The sequence below is a fragment of the Anser cygnoides genome, chromosome 14 (assembly GCF_040182565.1).
Source record: "Anser cygnoides isolate HZ-2024a breed goose chromosome 14, Taihu_goose_T2T_genome, whole genome shotgun sequence".
NCBI lineage: Eukaryota > Metazoa > Chordata > Aves > Anseriformes > Anatidae > Anser > Anser cygnoides.
Window position 1 is genome coordinate 14753670 of NC_089886.1, and position 20088 is coordinate 14773757.

The 20088-nt window shown below is 45.2% G+C and overlaps 2 protein-coding genes across 2 annotated transcripts in view; one reads left to right on the forward strand and one right to left on the reverse strand.

The window, feature by feature from the left end:
* Window positions 1-20088, reverse strand: part of KCNIP1 (potassium voltage-gated channel interacting protein 1) — a 375943-nt gene that overhangs the window by 326244 nt on the left and 29611 nt on the right. The gene's annotated exons all lie outside the window — the stretch shown is intronic.
* On the forward strand, window positions 13081-19571 carry KCNMB1 (potassium calcium-activated channel subfamily M regulatory beta subunit 1). The gene is made up of 4 exons (XM_013178405.3): window positions 13081-13238; window positions 18073-18244; window positions 18730-18925; window positions 19259-19571. The coding sequence occupies exons 2-4, from the start codon at window positions 18108-18110 to the stop codon at window positions 19526-19528; spliced, it is 603 nt and encodes a 200-aa protein (XP_013033859.1). The 5' UTR covers window positions 13081-13238; window positions 18073-18107; the 3' UTR covers window positions 19529-19571.

Sequence of the window (20088 nt, forward strand, 5' to 3'; positions counted from 1 at the left end):
GCACAGCAGAAGCAGAGAAGGATCAGGTACGCGCGCTAAGCCCTGGACCAGATGGAGTGATGGATGACAAAGAAGTTTTTAAGTATTTCAGCTCCTTATCTACCTCTTTGCAGTATACTGGGGAATAAAAATCAAAAAAGCATCCATTTCCAAAAGCCGTTCACAGGCTTAGAGATAAGCAAAGCTCAGTGAGGGGTGTGATCCGAACACATACTTACGGAAACATCGGCTTTCAACAGTGTCTTATGACAAATTTTGGTTCCTGTTACTAATCTTCCTAGCCAGATATCATCCCCACAGAGTCCTGATTACTGCGCTCCACAGCTGTCACAGGCATGAAAAAGGAAGCACGAATACTGTTGTTCATTTCTTCTGATCTTCCTTATCATCCTCTATTTCCCTCTCCAAGTAAACTCTTTTCTCATAATTTTTCTTTTTTCCTGTTGTTCTTTTTCCATTGGTCTTCTTTCTGTTTCTTGGTAGAATAGATAGTGGTTGTAATGACATAGCAGAAAAACACTTGCATCAGAAACATGCTTTGGCCATTCCAGCTCCCCTATAGCAACAAGTCCTAGCAGTTAAATTCAGCACAGCAAGTGTTCATCCACCCTCACAGATAAATGCTTAAAAACAATCCGACTATCATTAGAGACACCACAATCCACAAAGGAAAGAAAAAAAAAAAGCCCCTAAACATGGCTGCCAGCAGAAGACAGCAACCATGTGCCCTAGTCTGAAGCCTGTTCTCATCAGAGAGAGGAGGCGGCTGCAGCAGCCCCCACACATACATTATTCCAGTATGGAAGCCATCCTTCACCTCTCGGGTTTAGATTCTGCAGACTAATGCTCTTTGGGTTTAAGACATTTGATATTAGAGAAAGGCATCGCAGCACATTTACTTGGAAGCCTTCACATAAGACCACCGGCAGGCTCAGAGGGCATAGCACGCACCAGCAACATCTCAGGCCTGCCCTGGAGCCATCACCTCTTTTACAACTTGAGCACATGTATGTTTTTGTTGAACTACTATGCTAAATGTAAGAGCATCTTCCACATGCTGATATCTTTTGTCTACAAAGGGTGTTGCTTCTCAAAATTCTCTAGGCCTTATTACTCTACGCCAAAAGCACCAATTCTTGCTGTCTCTCACAAGCCTGTTTCTGGTGTTTTCAGAATCCCCCTAAAATGCTGTATGAAGCAGTGGGTGCTGGAGATCTCACACTGTTTTCAGTCAAGATAATTTCAAGAAGCATCACAAGCCTTGGTCTATTTTCACTTGGGCTGCTGTCGCCAGGAAAAGCATCACTCTTTCCTCCACTTCTTCCCTTTTTAAAAACTGACCACTCTTCAGAACTGCAGCAAAACGACAGCAGTTCAAAGTCATTACGCGTGTCACATGGGCAAGGCCTGATGATAAAGGACGTCAGGAAGAGCCAGCCAGCTGACAGTAAACAGCAACCTTGACTCCTGAGGTGGTAAGTGGGGGAAGGCTCTGCCGGAGGGACTCAAAAGACTGACTTCAGTCTTAGAAGCAAGTCCAAAAGGCTCAGTGTGAATCTCCAGAAGGCTGCAATGTAAAAAACATGAGAGAAGACTACAGGAAGCCAGGATTTTTAGTGCAAAGCACACCACCTGTTTTGCCCCACAGATATGTCTGGCAGAGACCTCTCTTTGAGCTTGTAAGCCTAGTATTGGTGAATTTAAAGCTGAAGCAGTTAACTGCATCTGTCTGCTTGCCAACGCTTTGAAGAAGCCTTACTTTGTACACGCAAAGAGAAAAATAGGAGGAATTAGAAAACACTCCTCTTTCAGAGCACCTGCTGAGGGCACACGCTATTTTCTCAGCACCCACGCTCTCAGTAGAACATGAGGGAACTGGAAGGGGCTCTGATGCATCCCGTGGTGACATAACGCAGGCCAACGAGGCAATATGTCAGGGCAGCAGGATGCCGCAGCATCACGAGGCCTTCGCACGCACGGGGTTCTGGTCCTTGTGCCATTTCACCTCCCGAACACCAAGCCAAGGAACACAGCCAGAGTCCAGCTTTTTAACAGTTTAGATACATTTGCTTTTTGGTCTGTGAAAGAAAGCTGTGGGGCATCATATGAGAAACTCATGCCATTTTCTTATTCTAGGCATCAAAGAGGTCTCACCAGGTGAACAACATGCAGACAGGTGCTGCAGGCTCTGAACTACGAGCACAAATTGTAACTGTCTTTTTATCCAAGTTTCAATTATATTCATTTATGGATCATTTTGCCATCTTGCACTTGGCTCTAAAATCCTACAAGAAGTTTGCAAACCCTGCAAAATCTCTGCTAAAAGTCTCTCGCCTGTTCCCAAGGATAGACACCTGCCAGTATGCCCAGACTTTGAAGAGTTTTTGGCTAGCATGTCCGTAGTTATTTCCAAAATATTTTACTGAAGAAACTATGGAGATGTTCCCATATGCAGCTGTTACCCTGGCATAATTACCTTTGCAGAAACTGATCTTGTGAATCCAACTGCAAGACATAAAACACTCGATGCAAAGGGCACCTTATACACACAGCTATTTTGTATGTGCCAAAAAGGACAATCATACACAGGAAGCTCACACTCCTTCTTGCACCTACCACGTCAGCGCTAGCAATCCATACGTAAGCTTTTTGGAGAGCATCGGCATCACAGGCAGGGTGGGGGAAGTAACATAAATATATTATTGGCTCTCATTTCCATAACGAGCCTGATTAGCCTCCAACAATTACTGTATCAGTAATACTTGATGATGATTTTCAGTACGAGAACCTCATTGCCTCCCACAGAGAAACAGACAGCAGCCTTCTTTTATCTTGTCAGGGGGAACCTGGGCACTGGGGCCAAATTCTAACCACATATGAGGATTATCTCATGGTACACCAGATGCACTTGGTCCGTCCCCTCCCATTCACTACCCTTTGAGCTTCTCTGTAAGTCACAAAGTTACCTGTACTCAGCTGGAGAAAAGACGCTGCAGACACTGATCTACTGGAGCACTGGCTTGGTTCCCCCAGTTTCTCTTAGCCACTTTTCAGCAAACCAGGCACTGCAAGAAATATTGCAGCTACAGATTATTCTTTTTGTCAGAATCCCGCTTTAGCTGATCACACCGAGTTTCAAATAATCCCGCTGAAGGTCTGCGCAGGCTGTCAGCACAACTCCTGCTGCCACTGAAGCCAAGTTGTGAAAGTTCCAGTTGGTTGAGTCTAGGGAGACTAACATCCTGCTCTACACGTAGTATTCATCCACCCTTATAGATGAATGCTTAAAAACAATCCAACTATCATTAGAGACACCACCACCCACCAAAATAAAAATCAGGAGCACCGTCTTGAGGGTTGGTTCAAAGCTTACCACAGCAGCGCCCCCATTCACACGCTTTCCCCACGGATACTGCGGTGCTTCTTAACTGGTCGCACACACAGTTCAGGCAGCAGTTTTTACCCTTTTTTGAAAAGAAGCTCTTTCACTTGAAAATCGAATGAGAAAAGCAGCAGACTGAAAGAACCTGAGGGAGATAAAATAATTTCGCTTAGAACAATGAAATCCAAGGGGAACGCAGAACTGCTGAGCAAGTACAAAGGGAGATAACAAAGATTAAACCTCGCCACTGTTTGTGCCCTAAAGTAGCGAGCCATAACATTTCATCAAGAGGCTTTCGAATCCTGTAAAATGTTTCAGAAGTTCCCAGTAAAGTGCATAGCACTGTTAATGAAGCTCACTAATGAAGGGCTAGAGTTTATAAGCTCAGTTTCCACCCAAAATAAGACCAGTAAAAACTTGACATAAAATCTTGTGTTTTCCTAAGTCATTGTTAGGCTCCATTGATAATTAGCCATGTACAAGCACTTGATAATTTAGTGTGCAGGCTGAAAAAATATATTTGATTTGGATTTATTTCCCAAGCCCAAACAAAAAAAGAATATTTCTCTTAATTCAAAGCAAAGTTTTGGACAGAGGCCTTGCAGGTTCACCTCCCAAGTCCACACACATCCTCCTATTCCCTTCAGTTTTACAACATGACAGACAAGCACCTCTGAATTTCTCATTCGTGCTGGAGCTTTTCTACTTCACACACAAATAAACCCATGAGAGAAAACAATTCGCTCTCAGGAAAGAGGAAAGTATCCGTATTCTGAGCCCAGATTTGAGGCTGGGGACGGGCAGTCTCTAGTCCCTTCTCGAAGGCATCTCTACTTTATATAACAAAAAAGCTCCCCTAGGAACTCTGGAAGGGGTAAGATATTCCAGCAGATTCTATAGCACAAAGGCAAGGAAAGTGTTCTAAAGTTTTGGTTCCAACATTTTCTAGCAAATCAGAGCTTTGGCTTAAAGCTGTTCATCATATATTTCTGCTTACTCTTCCCCAATTACAGTGCCAAAAGAGACTGAGAAGACCAAGAGTAAATTTTTAGTGTTCAGCTCCTTTGCCCTGCAAGCAAAAGGAAATACAGACTATCGGGATCCAATTCTTCAAGTACTTATTTTTAATGCAACAAACGTCTTGCTCTGGACAGGTCTCTGCTCAGCTGCAAAGGTTCCCTCCTGCAAGCCGCTGTAGTGAGCAAATGGATCTATAAAAGGAGGCTACAAACTGTGAGCATCAGCACACGCTGCATTTCAGATCAGGGAAAAAAAAAATCTACCTGGATTTAGCAGAATAGAAGCAATATCCTTACTGTAGTCACACTTGCATTCATGGTTAAGAATGGTAAATCAGAGAGAAGAAATCCCACCGGGCCTTGGGTCAGACATCCTTCTCAGAGAGGCTTGTTGAACATGCCCAGCCCTCCAGCTGCCCTTAGGAGAGCAGAACATCCCTTCCTGAAGGAACAGACACGCCAGAACATTTAGGCTGTGACCATTCAGTAATTCTCTCACTTTAAAATCAAGCAGAAAGCCAAATCGTACCTCCTAAACAGAGCACTCATTCCTTTCCCTCCTAGCAAAGCCTCCTGGTATTGCAGAACCTTCTCCTGTACTAGTGCCAGTTCCTGCGGATAGCAGGATGCACAAACATCAATTTCTGTGGATGATCACAGGTTTCTGTCTTGGTTCATCATCCTTTCCTTCTTGCAGCAGTGCAAGGTCAGCAGCAATAACACAGAAACCAAGAAACTAGAAACCAGAAGTGATAGCCACGTGGGCCAGGGGAGAAACATACAGTTAAAGTAAGGAAAGCTGACGATTACAGAGTGAGGTCTGCTGGTTTCTTCTCTCTGCAAAGCTAATCAGTGCTATTTCCTCTAGCAGCAACATTGCTGTCCTCATCTTTGAAGTGTGGCAAACTCGGACCAAGATGATTGGAAAAAATAAATCCAACATCAATTGATTTTCTCTACATTTACATGTAATCGTTGACAGGAGAAGTAATTTTCCCACTGAAGCACCTTTTTATTGGTGAAAAAGAAGCCAATGTATTCTAACTGAACCTGTGCAACCTAAATCAAACCTATGCTGGTATATACTCAAACCTCCCTTTTAGGAACAAGCTGGGTAAGAACTCCAGGTGTCAGCTGTTTGTGTACAAATATAGCTTATTTATATATTTCCAGTAGAGTACACATCCTAAGGGCCAAGAACATTTTATTTTTAGGTTTTCTTCCTCTTTTCTCTTCGCGAAACTTAAATATGCACACACAACTCTGCTAGTAGGCTCTCTTTAGCAGAGTGTGAGAGTGTTAGGTATTTCCATCAGCTCATTTTTCCCTTGTCCAAGACGCAAACATGTCCCCGTGGCACCAGAGCTACTTGCATTGCCAGTTGCATGCCACCAGGACGCCACACTGCCAAGATGCTGCTCCAACAGAAACAGCCCTGTGGCCCAAGTAGGGGCAGAAACGGCCCTGAAGTGACCAAGCATCACAGCAGCTTTCCTCTTTGCCTGCCCCAAAGAACTGCTCCTCTTGCCCAGTGTCTGGGCCTTAAGACCTGATAACCTTAGTCTTTAGTTATCAATTAAAAAAAAAAAAAAAGTAATAAAATTGTACCAGAATCATAAAGACCAAGATTACAGAATAAAAAGGCTTCCAACCCAGTAGTGTGACCAGCAGGAAAAGTTGGGGAAGGTGGGAAATAACCTCAATTTCTGCCTCTGTTCTGTCCAGATAGGAAGTTAGGGCTTCTGATGTCTGAAAAAGACCATTGCCCATCAATTCTCCTCCCCAAATTCCTGCCACTTCTCCCTCCAGCTCTCCCCTCCTGTACTCCACACACACAGCAGCTGAGGCTTTTATTTCCATGTGGCCCAGCAAGCTTCAGCCAGCGCAGCTGCCAAACCCCACACAGGCACCCTTCAGCTGGCGCCCACAGCCGAGGTGCTGCGGCAGCATCCTGCACGCCTCCTCCCCTGCACAGGCAAACCCGACGGCCTCTGCCACTCGGTGAGTTTGTAATCACAGCAGAAGCAGTTCCACAAGCCCGCAATGTATCTGCAGTTAGCTTCTAGGGGCAGCGCTACTTGGAAATGGAATAAAATTCCCCAGGTATAGGAAAAGCTAAAAGTAATTGTGTTACTTTCATGAAAAGTGTACAGCAAAGCACATAAAATGCCTAGATATTGGGACTGTGCTCCAACAGAAAATTTAACCGCTTTAGGGAACACAAGATCAATGCTATTATTTATAGATGACAATCTTCCTTACAGTAACCCTCTGCAACAAAAGAATAATATTAAGGAAAGGAAGCTTTCCTGATATCAGTCTGAACTTTGGCAAAAGAAAGAAAACATTGTGAACTTTTCCCCATAGAACAGGTGTGATGTAGAAACAAAGGGCATTTCATATTACATTTCTTTTTTTTTTTTTTTTTAATAATCCTGCCTTTAAGCAATTTAATTCTGGAAAAAAGAAGCAACACTGCCCTTTCCAATGCTGTGTTTTGCATCTTCTTTCTGGAGGGAGAGTAACTGACAGCAGCAAGGGCTTGATACCCTTACAGGACTGGGTTTGGAGAGCACGGGCAGCCAAAAGCGAGTGCCTCACCTCTCAACCTCCCATTCCCAATGCAGGTGAGCTTGCAAGTGGTGTCCCTGTGTGGGCACAGCAGGGAGGCAGGACCCACCTTGCCCCAGGCAGCCCAAGGCGGCAGCAGCACACTGGGGAGCCAAGCTTCCAGCAAGGGAACAGCTTCGGGGTTTGGACATGCAACGCGAGGCTCTTCAAACTGGGGGATTTCAACAGGCATCTCATGTGAACCCTACCAGCTGATTCAAAGTATTATTTGATAGGCAACAACAAACAACACAGTACACCATTTAAGTATGGCATATGCTTGTACAAAAGTTACCGATATCCAGACTCCCCAAAACCCAGGGGTTATCCCCCAAGCCAGAAGAAAAAAAAAAATTCTTTACAACCCGCTATAACAAGATTGCCTGATGTCCAGAACTTAAGCAGCAAATTAAATTGTTCAAATGACACTAAATTTGATTAACTTAGGGCAGTTGTTTCTAAATTGCATGTGCAATTTCCAGAGCCTGTTGGACTGCACATAGCTGTGGTGTTCTCTGGGTTGTGTTGGACAGAAGTACCAGACCTCTGCTTCAGTATGAATAGTGAAAAGAAAGAAGTCATAACAGCCACCTTCTGATCTCTTCTGCTATGCAGTACCATGCAATTCTGTTCAGAAATGACATTGTCATCGGCTAACTTAACACCACAAACTGTTGTGTCTAAGTATCTTCTTCTGTTAAAGGTTCTTTACAGTTTTCCTCTTTTCCACTTGTGTTTTTGTCACTTGGAGCACTATAAAATACATGGGAAAAAAACAATTTTCCTTTCATTGGGCCACTACATACTGAATTATATGCAGCTAATATGGTGAGTACCTTCCATTATTCCATTAAGGAATTACATTTCATTAATCTATTTGGCCTTAGGACAGTAAGAACGGCTATATCGTTGCCATTCTATAGATAAGGAGTTTAAAGCCCTTCTTTCAGATACAGTACCAACACTGAACAGAAAAAATAACCACAAGTTTCCCATTTTACTGCAGCAACCAGCTTCAGAGCTGGCAGCAGAGACCATTAGCACCAACTGCCAGTCAGCGCTCCATCCCACCTCAGAGGAACATCATGTACCCTATGCACCATGCTTTATGGTACCGGAGAGTTGCTGCAAGAAGTTCACAAGTTCAGGAAAGGTCTCACACTTGTGCCACGTCAGTTAACTTGAGCACGAGGAGCTGGTCATGAGCCTGTGCTCCCAGCTGCTTCTCTTTCCCTGGAGGCAGATTCTGGTCTGTCTTCACGGAAAGCTCCCATCAGCACCTAGTATGCTAACCACAGGCGTTACGTGCCTGTGACACACTTTCAAACAACAGCAACGCCAGGTCTCAGACCATGCTGAGAACATGTTATTCAGATTTGCTCATGACTGTCACTGCAGCCAGGTACAGTACAGTGGGTCCATCCTGACTTTCCTTCATCAATAACTTTTTTTTGGGGGGGGGGGTGGGGTTGCAGAATTGGATTGTTTTTCTTTGTTTCTTGCTATTGAAGCTCCTCTATCAGGAGTAATGCTATTAAGAACTGATTACACATGCAAGATCCAAACTGAGACAAAAGCATATGCACTTACTCCCTGAATAAAATCCATGCATTTATTCTCTGAAATCAGTCAGCATCCATTCAGGAACCAGTTAAGCATCTTCTCTGGCTTCAGTTTTGAGACAGTAGTAGAGTTTCAGAACTTGAAAGCGAAACGCCATCCCCCCCAGCTTTACAACAGGCACAGCACTGCGCAAGGCACCCACCAGGGCACAGCTGCCTTCCACTCGCTGATTCACCCCCAGCACACAGCCACGACACAGAAGTGGGATGTCGAACAAATGAGTCAAAATCCCTGCTTAAATATTTACAGACAAGTTTGAGTACTGCTCTGAAAGTGGTGAGTTACCAGCAAGTCTGACCGGCAGTCTGTTAATTTAGTTATTTAACAGGAGCAGCCAAGTTTAGGAACTTGGCCTGCATCTGACGGAGACGTGCCAATGCTTGGGACATCTCGCCCCTTCTCGCTCACATCGTTTTCAAGATGTGTCTGTTCCTTGTTCAAGAGCCACGGCTTCTCTTTATGATGTCCATTAAAAATGACAACGTACTACCCTATGAATATGTTTCAATTAGGAAGGGGGAAGTTAATAACTTTGCAGTGCTTTCTGAAGGTCCAAACACCTGTTCTCATTTCACAGCTCACTGATTCTTTAGAAGCAACAGAAAGTCCTGGAAATAAAATGGCAAAACTGATTAAACTGGCTCTGCCTTACAGCCATTAAATTTTCCTTATTCTCCAACATGAAAACAACCCATGTGGATGATCAGCTCAAAATGAGCAGATCTGACCAACTGAAAGAAATTTGTTTTCTATTTAACTCCTGAGCTGCTCTGTGTTAGAGCTAAAAGGGAGCTTACAGGTTGCAAACTCACGTCCCTTGTTCCTGCCTATAGGCACTATTTATAAGTTGTGCCTAGGACTTGCAGGCAGACCTACCTGCGAGTCTACCTGCTGCGTATGACAGCCCCGTGTGACAGGTCACCTGCAGACACAAAGCAATTTATGAAACACCGCACCAACAAACTGTTTTGTTCAGCAGCACGTGCAGTCGATCTAGGCTCTCTTGAATTTCCTCAAAGCTTCAGGCTCACAGCAGAGTCAGTCCAGCCCCTTAGGAGGATTAACAGCCCTCTGCCCTGAAACACAGCCGGGATGGCTGGGCCCTAACAGACACAAAAAAAGAGATGGAATAAATCATTCGGCAATAAAGAGAGTGCACAAAGGACAAAGATGTGAGTACCCATTGCAGAGTAGTACAACAAATAAAAGCCAGAAGCTGTTTTCCCTGCCACTGCTGTAAGGTCTGAAGACCCCTTATATTTTTATTTCTATATTAAATTTTATATTTTATTTTTCTATTTTTTATTAAGAAGTTCAGTCCTTGTATGCTAACGTTTGCACAATTTCTCTTTCAGAGCTGCAAACTCATGCCTTGTCTCACGTTTTTTCTTCCACTAGCACTTGCAAAGAAAATAATTCCTCAGGAATATCTATCTTAATCCTCTTGGTCTGACAGCTTCTCGCAGTTCTGGAGCTCTATTTTAAACGCAGATGCTTCACTAACTCACAGTCACCGCAGTTTTTTCAAGTCGATGTACTGCTTATTTTTAAAAAGAAACACAGGAAATCAGCCCTCAAGTTTTGTTTATTTTTGCTTTAGCCCAAGGGTTTAATACATTAAAATACAGTAAGTGGGATGCAAGACATAGACAAGAAACTTGTTCGCGTTCAAAATTGAGCATTGGCAGTTCCAGAAAGCCTACTTGGGATAGTGTTTCTCTTCCTTTTTCTTCCCAAGTTATACTCAGGGACTGAACACTAAAACAGCACCCCAAGCAAAGCTTGGGAAGGCCTCTTCAGTGGTTTTTTTTTTTTCTTTTTTTTTTTTTTTTTTCATCTTGGTTAGGAAACAGGACTTAGAAAAGGCTCTTAGGCCAGCAGGGTCCATTCCAGCTGGCCCTAAGCAGCCTCGGTTCCTTCTGCCGCCCGCACTGGGAGCCCGCTCGGGAGCTGTGCCCTCCTGGCAGCACCCCACATCCCCGCTCCTGGGCAGCGCATGGCCAGGAGGAACTGGGCAGTGCCAGACACACGGCTTGAAAATGAGCAGCAGAGGTGCTGCTCCAGCAGCAGATCCTCACCCAGGGCTGCAACTCGTCCCTTGCTCCTTGAGACCAGGGAAACTCTGCCAGCAGCACACAGGAGAGCCCGTTCGGGGTGCCCCGCAGCATCTGCACGGCCAGGGAGCACCAGGGCAAAAGGGTTTTGGTCACCAGGATTGCTCCTCACCTCCTCAAGTAGCAAAAAAAAAATAAAATATTCGATGTGCTTCTAACTCGACAAGGCTTATTTTAGACTAGCACAGAATTACAGTTCATGTTACACCAAACGTTTGGCTTGCATTGATACAGATGTCACACACACACATCGCCCAGCACAGGACAGCAGCCTGCCAGATGTCCAAGTGCCAGCAGCGGGTATCAGCACAGCACCTCCCTTTAGCCCACACACTTTGGGTTTGGGGGTTAGTTTGCAGGGATCCCCGAGAGCAAAAGCAGCACAAGAGGCGAGGTGCAGCGCCACACCTGGAGCGCTGCTTCGCTCCGTTCAAATGGAGCACCAGAGGTCTTCACACCAAGCCGGAGCACTAACACCACCTCCTTCGGTCACCGACGAACTTCACAAACTGAATCTGTGCTTTGCCTGTGGAACGGTCCGTGTTAATTTTGTGGTGAAACTCCTTAGTGCAGCCCACTACTGTACCGCGTAGATCTGTCAGCTGAATTAAGGACAGCAGGAGGAGACAGCCAGACCTGGACTCAGGAATGCAGGCAGCAGGGGTTACCCTGCTTTCTGCCTTGACTCCTGAATCAGGCAGCCCAAAAATCACTCCTACAACTTCTCATTAAAAGCATGGCTTCTGCTTGAGCCAGAGCAAGCATCTTGGAAATACCCAGGCTGGTTTTCCAAGTATCAAACAAGGACAGAGAAGTCCACCAAACCAGATCACGTTTTAGCTGGAAATAACTTTTGTTCACAGGGCTTTTTTCCAAACTTCAAATGCCATTCTTCAGATTTTGCTACATCATTTCTCAAATATTAAAAAGTGACTACAATCATAAATCTTTCCAATCTAAATGATGCGAGCAGGCTTCATCTTACTTAGCTGTAAATGTCTAACTCAGTCATCTCAATCCAAGTTAGCTCTGTGTGCTCTCTTCTGCATCAGTAATAAAAAAAGGTAATTTGGGGGGAGATTCATCTGTAAACTTCAGACAGCTTGAACTCTCTGAACATGCCAGCTTCCAATTTTTTTTTTATCAAAAGCAAGCCTGAAAGACCAGCTTACGCTGAAACAGCTTTAGTGACCAACTGCTCAGGTTTGGGGTGCACGGAAATCATCTCCTGCTGCTGCCCAAGTTTTCTCTGTCTTCCCAGGTGAAAGTTAAGGAATACTGGGGAAAGGTCAAAAAGGTTCACTGATGCTCATTATTTATTCTGGACACAGGAGATATCAGTATGTCCATTTGTTGCTTCCTGATGAACTAAAAAAGCCCCAAACTGATCGTGCATTTTAACTTCCTTGCTGGATTTCGCAGCTGAGAGGAGCTTAGGCTGCTGCAGCAATGCTCCATTGGAAGCCACCCTGCAGGGGCCCTTCCTTGGGCATGGGTGACACAGTGACACGTGCACTGCTTCGCAGCATCCATCCACCAGCCCGCCCCAGCACTTCTCACCTTTCTCTGTGTTAATCACCAATACTTCCAGCAAGCAACCTGCACCTTTGGGAACACAACCGAACCCCAGGGGTGAACTCTCAAGGCCCTACGGGAAGGAATAAGCCAAGCCCTGAAGCTCGCTGGGGATTTGTGCTCATTGCATCCCTGCTGCAGGTCTCATACAGCTTCAGAACAAGGAGCCAGATAGCCTCCAGGAGAAGAATGTGATATACGCTTGCACACACACATACCCACCCACGCACATAAGCACATGAACATTCACACAAGGCCCCGATCTGCTTTTCCACTCCCATGCCCCACACTTCCCAGTTCCTGCTGCCCCAACTCCCCGCTGCCCTCGTCCTGCAGGACCCCCCAGCCCTTGCCCTGCCCTCCTGCCACCTCCCCAGGGACCCAAGGAGGGGAAGATTGCTATAGAGCATCAGTTTGGAACTTCTTTAAAACATTTCCTAACACTTCTAGTCAGTTTTAAGTCAATTATTCCAATCTTACCCAAAGGACCCAATGGATTTCTAAACTAAAAGGCTGAACAAAAAGAGTAGGAGAGCAGCTTAAGACAAACCCACGGGGACGTGGGATGTGTGGTAAAGGGTCCTGGTGCACGAGAAAGCTCGGTCCCTTCAGCTGTGGTTGGTCTTAGCATTGTAGCTTCCTGGTTTCAGCAATTAATCTGAAAAAGGACAGCACTTTCATACCTTACCATGTATGGTTACAGCAAGCCTCACAATAGGGGAACTGAGTGCCGAGTTCAGCCACAGCAATGCAAACCCAGAGAAGTACAGGAAAAAAACCAAACCAGCAACCCCACCACAAAATCCCTTTCAGCCCGAAGCTGCACGGCTTTATCTCACCCAGAAAAGGCCTTATACCCACTGTCATGTAACAGAAGGCTTTTTCATCACAGAAAGCAGCATTTCATCAGAAACAGTAAGTATACTTTTAAAACAACTCTTTTTCCTTCTGAGCATGCAATAGCTTTGGTTTTCAAAAAGCAATGGTTTTGGAAGCAACAGTCCTAAACCCCCAGCACTGCAGAGGAAACCCACACAACTTTTCTGTAGCACACAAGCTACATTGTTCTCTCTTCTGTAACTGCATGCGATTTGATAACTCTCCACAATTACTTGCAAAGGTAACAAAGGTAATGGTGGTATTTTCGCATACCCCAGGGTCTTAGGAGTCCGCAGCCGCAGGGGATCTCCACTCCCAGGAGTTTCGTGGCTTCGGGTGCGCAGCACAGCCCCTAAGGGAGTGCTGCGGAGCGCTCACCTCACCTCTAGGGCAAGTGAGAGAGGAACCACCTGAACTCGGTGCTGCCTTCTTTGAAACCCCCTCAAACTGAATAATTTTGTACAGTCCTGTACTACACAGAAACTCAGAGAGGTGCCCAGAAAGAGTTCAGAAGTACTAAACTGAGCTTTTTATTTTTTTAAAAGAACCACCGGATTTAAAAGCTACCATTCATATAATCTTAAACTGCAAAATTTTTTTAAACAAAAAGCTAACTTAATTCACACTGGTGTCACATCAGGCAAACAGCTCTTAAATAAAGCAAACGGATACTGCATATTTCATAAAATGGATGTAATTGTATCATGTTATGCAGGCATAATACTGGTTCTTCAGGTTTCCAAGACAGCTGCACGAGTGCGCTGTAGAATCAGCTTTTCTGTGCACACTTCCACTGAGGCTCAGCATCACCTTACTCTGCATGCAATATTGGTGGTCCCAGAGGTGCAGAACACACCTTAAGTAATGGGTCTCTTACTTCGCAGTGAGCAAAATCGGTGCTCTCAGGCCCCAGCATCACTGAGGAAAATGAACCTGTTAGCAGCAAGAAATAGTTGTAAATGCTAAAAACAGGAGATGGGGCAGGGAAGGAAGAACCAAGTGCCAGTGTGAATGCAGTTCTGACTTCATTTCTGGGATGTAAGAAGTGTTTTTTAGGGTGTAAATAGTGGGGCAGAAGACAAAAGGGTAAGGACAGGACTGAAAAAAAGAAGAATCCAAACTGCTAAAAACAGCCATAGAAACAAATAAGCACATGCAGCTGATAAGACTAATTCTATTAAGAGACACTAGTAAAAACATTAACTGTACAGCTCTGCCACGGCAGAATAACCAGTAAAGAGCTTTTACTTTTAGGCCTAAAAACTGCAGTTGCCTTCTGGTTTCCACATGAGGTACTTGGCCAATACACTGGCAAAGCACACGCTGTTCTTCTTACACAGCCAGCAACACCAGCAGCTCTTGTCTTGTCTGCACGAGGTGCTTGGAGAACAAATCAGATGACCATGGAGTGGGCACGATACCAGAAGGCAAATGGCAATTTTGTGTTCGGAGGCAGTGGAGGCCAAAGGGTTTGAGCCTGTTCAAAACCTCCTCTTGCTTTAGAGGCAGACGACTTGCACTGCTGTTCAGAGCGTGATGGGGCATCGCTCGCTGCTCAACTGAAAGCGGAGAAGTGCTCACTGGCAACTCACCAGATGGTGTAGGATAAAGCAGCTCAAACAAATGACTGTCTCCCTGTTAATATTTATTCCCACCTTACATTTGAGAGAAGGGTTCAGCACTTCCTTCTGCTTGAGGGAGAGGCAGGCGAGAGGCAGGCATTCAGAGCCACAATCCCCTGGCCACCTCTACACTCAGGTGCAGGGCAGCCTGGGGCAGCCCAGAGGTCCCACCCGGAGGCCACAGCACCAGCAACTCCTCTGGAGCTGGAAGGAGGCAGGGGCTTCCCCCTGAGCCTCCCACACAGCTGCTAATCCGAGCAGGGGCCTCGGCTCCAAACCTGAGCAGATGGCATCCTTCGGATCAGCACCAGCAGCTGTCAATGCCGTGATTATACACTGGAATTGCACAGCTAATGTACTGTATAATTTAACGAGACTGAGGGAAGAAGACTAGGGAGAAGGCACGTTCTGAAAAGATCTGGAGCTTCTATCTTCCCAATAATTATGGAGGCACCCTGCAATCTTCAGTGCAAAAGATACATTTATATTTGCTCTTGAAAGACAGACTGAAATCCCCGTTACGTGCTCCAACATCTTCTAATTCAAATACACTCACAGACGTCATGGGCCTATTGAGGCTTCTGCAGTGCTTCAGTTCTCAAACACTTGATGATTTTGTTTGAGGAAACAGTGAGCTCTTTCAACACTCCTCCTAACATACAGTGATGGGGCTCGGAGGCAGAAGAGAATAATTTTTAGTCCAAAAAAATCACCTTTTGAACACTGAGGCAACTCCACATACACACCATGTATGTGCGTGCAGGAGTCGAGTGTCTTTAGAACCAAAACAAGCCGGGCTTTCAGCACAACATAAGAATATCTGTACCCCAAAGGAGGTAAAAACACACACCAGGTTTACTTCAGTAACTTTCCCATGTTTTATTCCATGATTTTCCTCTGAAATAGCTCTGCACACAGGCAGGGTAGCACTACAGATTCTGCTGGTTTCCTCACTGCACTTTACAGCACCGAAAGCTCAGCGGGCAGCACATACCTCGGTTCTCAGGACCACGTTCGCAGTTCACCTGGTCCAAGGGCACCACAGCGATGCAAGCACCTCTGATTTACACTGCCTTGAGACCCAGCCTATTCGTTTTGGTGTTTATAGAAGCACTCGGATATTTTTAGAGCAATCTTTGTTAACATTCTCTGCATAATTCATGTGTCCTTATTCTCTTGGGGCAGAGCAGGCATCTCAGGAGCTGGGCAAGAGAGGCCACAGGAGCACCCGGCGCTGGGACAGGGAACGCCACTGCGCCTCATGCTGGGCAAACACCTTCCCCTCTTCTGAAACACACCCATTTTCACATCCAGGGGGCTCTCTCATCTTAAAGAGGTGGTCTGGTAGTTTAAAATGATTAGGAAGGACAAGCTTAATGGTACATCAGCTACATATGTGTCTGCAGACCAATGGGGCAATTACACCTCTTATTAATTCTTTGGCTGGTAGTCCCATAGTTCTTATTTGCCATGTAACAAGGGGGCTGATGATCCCATATTTCTCACCATAAGTGGGACAGCTATGCCTATGCAAACATTGTGGCTCAGCTAAAACTTGGATATTAGCAGCGCCAGAGCACGTCAAGTTCTCCTCAAGGCATACTGGCAGTACCAATTCTTCACTTGTTCCTTTTCCAACAGGACTGATTAACAATTAATCATCCTCACTGCATGGAAGGATTTCCTGCTAACACAGCAGGTTGTCAGGTGTCTATCACCAGCTCCCACTCCCCGCTGTGGCGGGAGGAACCGGAGCTCGGATATTGTCTGGTATCATAGCCCGTGACATTCCTCCCCTCCGTCCTGCCCCTGCCCAAGCTGCACAGGAGGCAAGGGCATGCACTGTGGCTCAACACCAAGAAGATGCTGTGTTGTACAACGGTCCAATATAGTAAATACTCTGAAAATTCACAGTCGACCTTGAGATTTTACTTACAGCAGAATTAAATATGGACTGGGCCCAAACTCACTATTCCACTAACAACATTTTTCGTTCCCAGTGACACCTCAGGACAACCTTGTCATTTTGATATTATGTACTAGCAACTTGATATATAAAAACCACCCCTGGAACTGAAATCCTGAAAGTGCACCAGTTACTGCATGAAGCTGTGCACCACGGTCCTGCACACGAGAACAGGACTGAAACCTGTTGTGGAATATGTGTAACACTTTCTCTTTCTCCTCCTGCTATTTCACTTCTTCATCCCCCCAAAAAACAAAACAAAACAAAAAACCTCACACACTCATCTTTTCAGTTTCTTTCATTTTCCCTACCTACGGCTTGCAAAGTGTTTTTATTAAAAAACCAAAAGCCACAAACCTTTAGTTACAGCTGTCAGCGTGACATAAGTCCTGGAGATGGGCTGAACTCTAGGATTGTTATGTCCTACCTATTTGTAAGTCCTATACATCAGTTGTAGTGATTTAATAGGATACGGATTCACAGCAAGTATTTTCAGGACCTCTCCAGCAATGTAAAAATGACCTTGTTGATGCTTTGATGTTTTATCAAGGGAGCAGCCCAGGAGCTCCGTGCTCACCACCACCGCTGCAGGGTTTACACACGTCCACGAACGGCAGCAGCCGTGCCCCCATGCCTGTGGTGGACAGCAGCACTTGTAATGCTGTGTGCTCTGATCCTGGGCACCTGCGCAGTGCCATCACACCACTTGTGTCAGGAAAAACGAAGCTTTTCTCCACTATTTGGTTGGATAGCATGTTTTAAGCAGGCCAAACAACAGATATGAGAAAGAAGTTTTTAACTACTTCAGCTCTCTCGGAATATGCAAACCATGTTTCGGACTAATACTGAAGACAGAGTATAAAAAGGATTCAACTGTGGGAGGATTTTCCCTTCATGCAGCCTCCACCAATACACAACACAGCGCCTCTTACTTCAGATGAACAGCAGCATAAACCAGACCAAATTAAGGCTGAGGACAATTGAGCTGTTAAAACTCTTCCCCGAAAGTAATGGGGTTTTCCAGCCCCACCTTCTAGCCTTCCCTCCCTGCTCCTTAATCCCCTGCTTTATTAAACAGCATATGATAAATATCAGAAAGTAAAAAAAATAAAATAAAAAAAATCTACTTCTAACAACAACAAAAGAAGCATTTTTTAAGTTCTGGGTTGTGCAAAAATGGAATATGTCAGGGATATTTCAGAAAGTTATTATTCAACTGCATTACCTGTAGCCAATCCTAATAACGATTTGCCCTTTCTTCTTTTCTTTTCTTAAAAACCAGGATTGGAGACATTTCAGGTTTCAGAACAGTAAGTCATGTTGGGAAAAAAGTTGGTGACCGCCCAGAAGCGAGGGGAGACGAGAGCCCTGTGCCTGGGGCTGGGAATGGTCGCGTGCTCCATGATGATGTACTTCTTCATTGGGATCACCATTGTGCCCTTCTACACTAAAAGGTAGTAAGTCACTTGATTGTGAGTACAAGGCTGTTTTTTTTGTTTTTTTTTTTTTTGCTGTCTGCAGATAGAATTATTAAAAGAGTGTCAGAAGAGTTTCTTAGAACACTCTACAATGAATAAACATTATGTTCCTGATGAGCTCACAAAAATGGAAGATAGAAGAGAAGAGCAGAGTGAGCCAATAAACGAGGCATGACCCTTTCCTACTTTCAGAACCTTTCTTACTCTCAGAACCTCACTTTCTAACACAGAATGCCCGACCAACAACCGTAAGGACTCCTGCTCAGCCACCCTGTGGCAGCCCTTCTCCAGGGCAGCCATCAGTTTAGGGCGGGCAGAACTCACCACACTGGTGCTGAGCAGCCCCAAACTCTGCCGGTACCAACTCACGGCTGGCCCCTCCAGACACACCTCCAGCACCAGACCCACAATAGGTGCTGCCATAGCATTTCAAAGCAATACCTTTTGTTTTGTCTTTGTAGTGTTTGGACAACAGAAACCGTGTGCAAGGTGCTCAGAGCCACCATCGAGGACAAAGTCCTCTGCCCAAACAGCAAGGGCTCAGAGGACGAGGGTGTCTGTCACTATCCTTGTCTCCAGGTGTGGGTTAATCTGACAGCCTCGGGACAGGAGGTCATGCTCTATCAGACTGAAGATACGCTGGAAAGAAACACTAAGGTACTGGAGCACGTTCCCTTATCACTCCCAGCTACTATCCAGCACCTCCCATAGCTGCAGTTTAATTTTGAGCACATATGCAGTGTTGGTTTCCACTAACATTACTCAAACCTGCAAGTCTGCAGGTTTGGGATATATGCACACTGGCAGACTACAGGGAAGCAGGGCAAACGGGTTATGGACACGGGCAGGCCAAGACCACCTTTGGGGATGCTAGCCAAGCCACAGAAGATTTTGTCAGCACTAGCATGCTTGTTTTACTCCATGTGACTTTACTACAAATCCTGTGTCAGAGCATCCATTACAACAAAGCATTCTGATTTCTTATTCCAGTGCTCCTACGTGCCAGGCAACTCTGAGAACCCCAAAGAGGTTCAAGCACGAATAGAAACCATTGCAAACAATTTCAAAAAATACCAGACTTTCCCGTGCTACTATGACCCCGGAGGAACACAGACCAATGTCATTTTGAGCAGAATTTACCCCCCCAGAGGTCTCCTCTTCACTTTCCTTTGGCCTACACTCATGTTCACTGGTGGATGTCTGATTATAATCCTGGTAAAGTTAAGCCAGTATGTTTCTGTTCTTTCTGCTTGGCAGTAGAAAATAAATATCTAGCTCAGACTGCTGCTAGATATTAAAGTGCCTTTGTTCTGTCTGTCTCTACTTGCAATTTGTGACTTTTCAATATAGCAGGTGTCAATAGAAGGGCAGGCAGCCTCCAAAAACTGAACGATGCTCACTGTGGATGCCTGCCTAGCACAATTATATTTTATGTTAAAGATGTGTTTGTTTCTAGCACCCAGACTCTTAGTAATGCTCTGATGCACATATAGACATGTTTCCTCCTCTCGGAAAATAACTTCCAGCCAATTTCTGAATTGCTGCCAGACACAGGAGGAACACAAGCGGCATCCTGCCTGCTGTATTTGCCTGGCACTTGGGTCACCACTAACACAAGCTTTGGGATCAGACAGTTCATGAACTAGGCAGTAGCTATCATACACACGAACACTTCAGGCACAGATACAAATTTAAATTCATGAAACTGAGGTTGGAAAAAAAAAAGTAACTCATTAATGTGCTCCAATTTCTCTATTGCTTATCGTAAAGAAACAACACACATGAGGGCTGATGTTAACCCATTATGTGCATTTTACAAC